Source organism: Stegastes partitus, unplaced genomic scaffold (genome assembly GCF_000690725.1).
Source record: "Stegastes partitus isolate 25-593 unplaced genomic scaffold, Stegastes_partitus-1.0.2 Scaffold524, whole genome shotgun sequence".
NCBI lineage: Eukaryota > Metazoa > Chordata > Actinopteri > Pomacentridae > Stegastes > Stegastes partitus.
In genome coordinates, this window is record NW_007578255.1 from 264814 (window position 1) to 274778 (window position 9965).

The window sequence follows — 9965 nt, forward strand, 5'->3', positions numbered from 1 at the left end:
ATATAACTGGGTGTCGTCTGCATAGCAATGGAAATGTATGCAGTGCTTCCTAATAATGTTGCCTAACGGAAGCATATACAGAGTAAATAATATTGGTCCTAACACAGAACCCTGAGGAACTCCATAAGCAACAAGTTGAAGAAAAATTAAAGGTTGACTCTCACTTTTTGTTGGCTCATGATGCGTCTCATCATCATTTTATTTATTTATTTTATTTAACCTTTACTCTACCAGGTAGTTGAGAACTGGTTCTCATTTTCAATAACAGCCTGGTCGTTATTGACTTTACACACTGTTGCCCATAAAGTTGGAATAATTTTATTTTGCCTCTTCTCATTGAATGATTGTGACAATGTGATTTATTCTCGATGGATAAAGTGCAACTCTTCTCAAAATTTTATTGATATCACAATGTACATACAATAGATATCACAGTATAAATTAAATCACAATTCTACAGATTGTGTGTTCAGGTTTAAACTAAATTGGGGGCATTGAACAATAGGATTAAGGGTCTTGTTTCAATTTTTCAACCTTGGTCATAAAACAGGAAACACATATTTGAGGGGATTTCATGCAATAGAATGCCCAACATCACTCTTTCAAATGTCACCCAGTCACTAATATGAAGTATGGCCACCCCTGACACGGATCAGTGCATTAAGACATGGTGGCATACTGTCCACAAGCTTGTTGACAGACAATGAGCAGGACGTCCCACTAAATAAAGTCAAAATTCATTACGCCTGGTAACTGAGACTCAGTATGTCATCACTGCACCTGGTTAAAGTGATTACTATAAAGTATAAATAGAAATCAAAAGAGGAATGTGTCTGAAAACAAAAAATATTCCAACTTTGTGGGCAGAAATCTATGGCATCAACTTTTTTTGAGCCTCTACTGACCTCCACCATACATAAAGATCTCACAGCGCCTCCAATAGATAGAACAGGTCGATAGGTCAAGTTCAGTCACTGAAACTCTGATGCTGCAGTAAAAGGAACTATGATGCACCGCTTTTTATTTGGGGTGTTTCAGCAGGATACTTGCAGCAGTGACGGGTGCATATGGATGCAGAAACTGACCTTTCTAATCATTAAAGTAACTAATACATATGGCAACGGGTAGCTGTGTAAGCATGAAAACACATTTTATTGTACCATAAATTGGTGTATATAGTGAAATTATCATCATGCATGGACAGAATTCTCAATTTTAAATTCCTAAATAAACTGGAACTTCTCTCCTCTGTAGTGTCTTTCCTCCTGGTCCATTTTGAACAGTGGTCATCTAATTAACTAAACTGTACCTGTATTAGTCTGTGCACTTCAGATAATTAGTAACAATACCTGTAAAATAAAAAAAAGTTACGTAAGTAGGTGTTTTCCTGTGTCTCTCATATCTATGTAGTTTTTAATGACCTGCTGTACAACAGGATAATTCTTGAAATTCATTTTTGTCTGTTTGGTTTTGTGTTCCACTTCAAGATTTTAATTGGTCCCATACTAGCTCCCAAATGCCAGCAAATGTGTGGCTCCAGCTTCTCATGGGCAACTTCAATTAATGTCACATGCCCCTGCTCCTAAGATGAGCTTGGAAAAACTTTCTTCTAAATTATGTGAGATCCTTTGAGGTGACAACAGCTATAAAAGCAGGCACAACACGTGGTGTATTGACTGAAATAGTAAGAGGAGAGGTGAGTGGCGCATCTGTTCTCTATGTAATAATGTACATTGAGTATTTATGCGCATTGAACTTGGCACTTCAATCGTGCAGGGGAGTTTCAACAACCCCCATTGGTCCGCAAACCTCAGCTTGAGAACCATGTGGCCGAGACAGTAGTTAGTAATGTCTCTGGTCCTTTTTAGATACTTCATGTGCGGTGAGCTGGAATGTCTGGAGCGCTTCGGTGACATCGGAGTCTGTACGACCGGACACTGAGCTTTGCGCGCAGCACCATCTCAGCCTGAGGGACGGAGGAATCCTGGGGGGCTCCATCTCTGTCGTTTCTTCTCTGACAGGCACCAAATGTGACCTCAAACCTGCCACTTCAGCTATGAAGACTGAGCGAAGCTGTGTGGAGACATCGGCGACGTGCCGGCAGGTCAAAGATCTGCTCCAAAAAGCGGCGGAGGATGTCCCGGAGAAGCAGGACGAAAGGAGATACGTCGATTTGGAGTTGGTGGACTTGAAGGCAGGCGGAGCAAAACCCGAGAAAGACGGTCGCTTTGGTGAGAGAAACCAAATGTCTGTCCTTATTAGCAACAGTGGCGCCGGAGCTGTGTGCGCACCGGAACCGAACAATGAGTTGGAGATTAAAACCGAGGCAAAGAAAGAAGATGCCAAAGTTGAGGAATGTGGAAAAGATGCCAAAAAGGATTTATGTTTTCCGTCATTCCCTCCTTGTTCCAACGCAAAGGAGGAGGATTGCGTCAAAGTGGGAGACAACGGGGAGCGCGTAATAACGCAGCACCAGGTGTCCAAAACAGACACAAACATAGAACCAGATGAGGATTTACGCAGTGGTGATAATCATCTGAGCGGGAGAAGTGAGTCGGATGACTATGAGGAGGATGATGATGTTAGTTTAGTGCTTTCGGATGATTGCGTCCCGTGCGTAACGGAGGACGAGTCCCATTACATTACCACACACGAGATCCAGCTGTCGGAGCTTTCCGACAATGAGGGGGACTATGACCTCGGGGTGGGCTCGTCCACCAGCTGGGACATTGAGGACGGCAACCAGGTGTACTCATTTGTCGATTACGCTTCTTTTGACGCTGATGGAGCGGTGGGGGAGAAAGAAGCGGCGGCGGCGGCAGCAGCCACAGTCAGCACTCTGCTTGAAAGTGATCTGTGCGACTCGGCCAAGTTCGCCAGCTCAGAGGAGTGTGTGTCCAAGACCCAGCAGCAGCAGCAGCAGCAGCAGTGCAGTGGCAACAGCGCGGGACAGATCCACCTGTCAATCAGGACCACTTCTCGAGCTATAAATGACCCTAGCAACATCCAAGAACAGGAAAACATTCTTTATCATGCCAGGCGCTCCGGGGACATGAGCCGCTATGTGTTTAGGGGAGTTGATGGGAAGGCAGAGACGTTGTGTGACAGGGCGAAGTGTTTCATAGCCGCGCCCGGACGCTTGCACTTTGGCGGCAAATTGAGGGGAAAAGAGGTCACCGAGTATTCCAGCGGTACGTCCAGCGCTGTCAGCGAGCTGGACGACGCTGACAAGGAGGTGCGCAACCTGACAGCCAAAGCTTTCAAGAGCCTGGCTTATCCGTACTTTGATGCCATTAATTTCAGCACCTCCAGTGAGTCCTCAGCATCAGAGCACGGCCTAGGGATAAACAGGTGGTCCACGTTTGTCGACTTGAAATATGGCAACATGAATGTGTCACAGGGACTGGACCAGAGTGTGGTTTCCCATCAAAACTCCTCTTTTGAAATAGCCAAAAACATAGACAATAGAGGTTATAAAGGCATTGCACTGGCAAGCATCAAACCGCCCACCAGCAAGATCTTCACTCTGAATGGGAATCCCCACAGCGCAAAGAAAATAGAGCTGATGGGGAAATTTGGTCAGGGCCACGGTGGGGTGATAAGGCTCACGGAGACTCTGAATTTTCGTTGCAATGTCAAATCGGGAATGTCTGCGGGAGAAAGACGCACTAACTTTGCACAAAACGCCGCAGGATCACGTTCCACAGATGAAGTTACCAACAGTTTGCTAAGCGGCCAGAGGAGAGGGGCCAGCAATTCGCCCTGCAAAACCATGGAAGACACACACAAGAAAGCCATATTCGCCTCGAGCCTCATCAAAAATGTGATTTCCAAGAAGATGCAGTTCGAGCAGGAACGCAAGATGGAAAGAGGGGAGATAAGTGAGCCGCATCCGACGCCTTCTCCGTGCTTTGTGCACCAGGAGGGCGACGGTCACAGGGGGAAGGTGAGCAGGGAGCTGCACAGACAGAGCTCGAAGTTTTCCGAGAGCAGCTCCGACTATGCCATAATGTGCGTGGATGAATTGGGGGACTTGGTGGACAGCGGCTCATGTGATACCAAGAGCGACTCCCGGAGACAAGACGCGGCCGCTCCCGCACCAGAAACTAATTTGGAGCAAGCGAATGAAGCTGGAATTGATACTAAAAAAGGCGCATTGGAAGCGTCCAAAAGCACGTTGCTTCGCAGCCAAAATAGCGCGTTCAGATGCTGGAAGGACGAGGAGCTAGAGTTTCAAAAGGATCATAAAAACGATAAAACTCCGGCGGAGAAGCTGCCTTCAGCGATCGACAAAGAGGTTGAGGGGGATCGGTACTCAGCGGGCAGCAGCAAACTCACTAAAATGTCTCATTTGTTTGTGCCAAGTATCCAACTGGTGTCCAGTGACGGAGAAGTCGGACAGCAGCTGCAGAGCAGGAATTATTCTCCATGTGGAGATGGAGGCGGGATAAAACTGCGCTCTGACAACACTTTATACGTCGCAGACTCCAGGAGCGTGGCCACATCTAAATCTCCGGAAATTAAAATTAACTTAAGGAGCGTCAGGGACAATAAAACGGAGCCTTTTGGCGTCTCCAAACTGCGCGCTCCTAATTTAGGCTGTAACGCAGCCAGCCTCATCAGAACAGATGACTTCAAATGCCAGGCGCTGGCTGCAGCTTTGAAGGGTGAGTGTTCAGATAAAGTTCCGCATTTCATGGTGAGAGACATTAGAGATAATAAGGGGAAGCTGCAGACACCAATCCACCAAGTCAGAGACGTTCGTAAACTGGTTAAAAGTTCATATCATTTTGTTTCTTTGGATAACAACGAAAACAAACCCAGCTTTGCCCTGTCTGACAGCCACACAGAGCAAAAGAAGCAAATGCCTCATCGAAACCCTAACTCTGTGTCCCCTATAGTGATAAAGTGTCAATCTGTGAACACTAACAGTAATGGAAAACAATCTGGAAATCTGGAGTTAATCAGACAGGAGTCGTTAGACGCAGACAGATCGTCTCCAGAGGGCGCTGTTAGCGCTCAGAGGGCAGCAGGGAAAGCACCCACAGGTGCCTCAGAGGAAAGCATTGGGTTGAGAATTGAAAGCAGAGCAGCTTCAAAGAGACAGGAGAAAATATCAGATATTACAGATAAGAAACCAGAGTCGAAGATGGCGAATCAGGCGGCTTTGGAAAAGCTCCAGGCTGCTGTGAAAACGATGGAGCAGCTTTACGTGTTTGAAAAAAATGAATGGAAAAGGAAGAATGAGCCCCAGCCCCTGACAGACAGCCATGTTCTGTCACTGTTAGCCAGTGAGGAACATGGAGGACCTGAGGAGGAAGGAGGAGCGAGAGGGTCCAGCTTCGAGAAGCTAATCAGAAGAGACTCCTTCCCCAACATTGACAGGACCCCACCAGCAGTGGCAGCATCCCCCAGCATTGACAGCTTGCTGAGGCGGGAGGAAAAAGATCTTTTTAAGGCCCTTCAGACCGCCAGCAGCCGTGATGACAGGCTGGTTTCTAAGTCAGTGCAGGCCCCGATCACCACAGGAAGCAAAAACATGTTCAGCCTGAGCTCCAGCCTCAAGGCCTCGGCAGCGGCAAAGACGCCCCAGCCCAACACCGTCACACAGCAGCCTTATAGCACCAAAAGTTTTGTCCCTAAGTCCCCCAAATTGCCTGTGTCGCTAAAAATCAGCCAGACGAGGCTAAGTGGAGCTGAATCGAAGGAGATGGACAGATATGCACAGGAGTTTTCAAGTGCATCAGCTGACAACGAGAACTACCTCACCATTCCGGTAAAGTCTCACCCCAGTAACAGCAAACCGCCCCCATCTGCTGACAAAACATCAGTGTATACGTTTGCCACCCAGTCAAACCCGACCACCCCTCCAGGACACATAAGATCTGGCACCAGAGGTCAGGAAGACCACAACCAGACCCCTAAACGGTCCAGCATTGTGATGGAGACACGTTCACCTGAGATCCCTTCTGCTACCATCTACCACTCCATGCCGTTGGGTATGTCCGCCAATCAGCCACAGGTCTACTGCTTCTCCCCGGCAATCACCCCAGCTCCCACCCTGGACCCCTTCCAGGCCACGCAGAGGAAGATGCTGCTGGATCCCACCACCGGAAACTACTACCTGGTGGACACGCCGGTGCAACCGGCCACCAAGCGCCTCTTTGATCCAGAAACTGGCCAATATGTGGACGTGCCCATGCCGCAGCCTCCCATGACGCCTGTACCCATGCCGATCTCACCTCTGGCCCTCAGTCCAGGGGCGTACGGTCACACCTACATGATCTATCCGGGCTTCATGTCACCTTCTGTGATACCCGCCCGGACACTGGTGCAGTCGCAGATGTCGGTGCAGTCTGAGGCGGAAAGCGGGGAGAAAGCGTCTTCGCAGCAGGCGGAGGGCATGTACATGGAGAGTCCCTTCTACATGGCCACCGGAAAGTCTCCCCAGGCGACCTCCGGAGTTCAACAGCAGCAGGTCACTGCCAACAGACCGCCACACGGCTCCAGCGTCAAGCAGCCGGTCATCAGCATCACCTCCCAGCAAGGGCCCCGCATCATCGCCCCGCCCTCGTTTGACGGGACCACCATGAGCTTCGTGGTGGAGCACAGATGAAGGGCAGCTCAACTGGACAGGTGAGTGTTGTTTGTGTGCAATGTTATGCTTGAGTGAATCTGAGGGAGTGTGGAGGATGTTTTGTGTCATTTTACTGTCTATATGATTAGTTTTTGGTGTTTAAAAATGGAGAAAATTTTGCTATTAGAAGGTATGATTTAAGAAAAACGAAATATAATAATTTGCTTTCATTTAATAGTGGCGTTCAGAAAAACAACAACACTGAAAATCATCAAAACAATGGTTAAACTGGGAAAAGAAACGCATCAAAATTCAGAGAAGCCTTAAATGATTCTATTATTTTACAATGTCATTGTTATATTAAAAGTTTTACATCCATCTTATTAATTTTTGAACACTTTGGGATTCCATACAATATCAGCCTTTATCTATCTTATAAAGAACCTTTACGTGCATAGTGACACTCAGCTACATGTAGTCATATATTGTGCATTTTCTTTCATTTTAATCGTTAGATATTCAGCTTTTGAGAAATAGCTTCTGGTTTTTCTCTGTTATTCTGAGGTACTTGGATTGACATTAATATTAGTAATGTCACCACCAAGGTCCACCATTTTTGAATGAATTGCACACCTAGATGTTACAGGTGTCCATTGCCATTTTGTGATAATTAAAATCTGAAAAAAGTTACTGAGTGGAGCTTGTGAGATATATATTTTTGTTTTAGCACAGTTATTATTACTGTTCCTGGAAAGACAGCTACTAAAAGCAGCCAGCAGACTTTCAGGCATCACTGGTGGATCCTTTACATATGTTAAAGTACAGAAGTATTATCATAAAATGGAATTAAAGGACTTAAAAGTAAAAATAATCCTTTTCAGATAGTCACACTACCACTGTGTATTGCTGATGTGACAATGTAGTGTTGTGTTGAGATACTCATTTTCATACTTTACATGCTTCTAGCAGGGGCAGATCTAAGGGGGGGTCCAGGGTGGCCACCATGAACTAAAGACTGGCCACTTCACATAACCAATAGCAAAGTCTGTTAAGTTTACATACTCGTAGAACTGGACTTACATCCAGTAAATACTGTTTTGTCGGGCAGAACTTTTTTAGTGGAACTGTTTTTCTACAGATTCATTTGAACAACAAAATCACATTCAATCACCTACAGCTAAGTAGTTCTGACCAACCAGAGAGCTTAGTGTCTTACATGTGCTTATCTTATGTAATTTAAATCTTAATTATATTATGAGCTTAGCAACAATTTAAAAAGCACAACTTTAGGGACCAGTTCAGATTTTTAATCAATTAGAAATTACTTTGCATACAGCATATGAGTCCTTTTGCATGGCAGTTTTTGCGGCAATAGACAATGAAAAAAGTGAGTAACCAACAAAAATGGCTTTTTGGTCCACAGCGATTTGCCACAACATGAAGAAAAAAACAACAAATGAATCAAACATTGTGCCACCTCAATATGAGTAATGATCTGAGCCTGGCCATCCCTATAAAAAACTGTCTGTCTTTGTCATTGTCTGTTTCTTGGAGGGGTCATTTTACCGTAAAACATCTATAAAACAATACTTCCTGTGGAAACATGGTGGAAATACTCACGTAAACTACTGCAGAATTTGATGTTGCTAGTTTTCACATCCTTGACCAAACTGTGCAGCATCTGTTATGTACTTTAACTGTAAAATGATTTGGTTGAACCTCCCTTTAACCCTTTTGACAGTGTAGCCCGCTGTACCGTGCTGGTATTATGACTCCCGTTCAACACTGCAGTCCGGTACAGCGGGCTCTGGTATAGGGCGACTTTCTCATGTTGACTGGCTGTCAGTGGGAATCCCTATATGTGAACAAGTGATTCAGTCATGAAATAAATTATGCAAATGAAGTAAAATGATGTCGTTTGACCCCCAAAAATCACCAGAAAATTGGATTTTCGCGACCTCGTTTCCGAAATGTTCATAAGCTAAAACTAATTACAAGACGTTGGCTGATGTCGCAGTATATAAGAACTGATAATGAATTGCATATATCCCTGGTAATTATGAAGTTCACCTTTTCTTTTTCACACCTGTATGTATATGACAAGAGTAAACTTCCACATATATTTACCGTCAACTTGTCTACATTTGATTGATACCAGATATGTGATGATGTGACGTCTACTTTATGAGTGATTAATCAAAACCATATCTGATCATGACTTTCAAGCAAAGGTACTTAGTGTTGAAGTGCATAAGGAATACACATTTACTTAGTGTTGAAAGGGTTAATATAAAATACTAAAACTAAGCGGAGAGACAAATGAAACAAACAGGGAAGAGAAACTGAAACTGACACTTGTTGAAGTTAAATGAGTTTCAGGGTTCATATTTATGATCTCATAAGATCAGAAGAGACCTGTAGCTTTAATGTTACAGGTCTAGTTTCTTAGAGTTTCAATGTGAGTCTCAAGGTCGCAAACAGGAGTTGGAGTCGTGCAAATTTCTCCTCATTTTACAAAAGAATAAAGAGGAATTTTATTTTGAAAATGTAAGCAAGCTATAGTCACATGGACAGATGTGCCCTTATCTGTGGCAGGCAGAATGAAGATTATTAAAACTACTGCATTGCCAAAATGTATTTATCTTTACCAAAATGTTCATTTTCTGATACAACAAATGAAAATAAAACCTTCTTCAAACTATCAAATTTTGTTCATCTTGAGAGGAAAGTCATACAAAACTAAAATAAAAGGATAAGAACCTAGCTGGCTTTGCTCTCCAGAGTTTTATTCTTTATTTTATTATTCATGGGTGACTAGTTTACTGAACATTCTGCGTTGGACTCACATGAGTGCAGCAAGCCAAGACTAGCGATGGCTACAAATGGAATACGCATCATTTTGCTTCATCTGTTCTCTATCAAAATCCCATTGTTTGTTAGTCAGGAAAGATCTGGTGGGAAAATAAGTGTTTTAAATATGATCTAATACCCTGTGTGGGAAAACAACGGCGTTCCTCCAGCCTCCTCTCAGACCACTTTTCTCAGCAGGCAAAAAAAAAAGACAATCAAATTTGTTTGTAATTTGTTTATCGAGAGAAAATTCGCGTCACTAAAAGCTTTTATTTACCAAAATCTAATTTGATCAGTTATCCTCATCCATCCAGAAAAGCTTCACTTCTTTAACAGTCAGCGGGGGATTCAGTTCAGCTTTATACGACACTTTCTCCACCTTAACTTGAAGAAGCTAAGAGGCAGTGGGAAACGGATCTGGATGAGGAATTAGGTGACGACGGCTGGCAGGCCTGTGTCAAGTTAATGCATACCTCGACTGCATGCATCCAACCAACCAGTGCTGACCGGCAGATCATGTACATACACTGTAAAAAAT

At 44.4% G+C, this 9965-nt stretch overlaps 1 protein-coding gene across 1 annotated transcript in view; it reads left to right on the plus strand.

Annotated features, from left to right (window-relative positions):
- The first annotated feature begins 1848 nt into the window (after window positions 1-1848).
- cunh4orf54 (chromosome unknown C4orf54 homolog) overlaps window positions 1849-9965 on the plus strand; it is a 23471-nt gene continuing 15354 nt past the window's right edge. The window contains exons 1-2 of the mRNA XM_008287848.1: window positions 1849-1924; window positions 2022-6636. Of these exons, the coding sequence (XP_008286070.1) occupies window positions 1849-1924; window positions 2022-6616 (4671 nt within the window). The 3' untranslated portion in view covers window positions 6617-6636. The remainder of the gene's footprint in view (window positions 1925-2021; window positions 6637-9965) is intronic.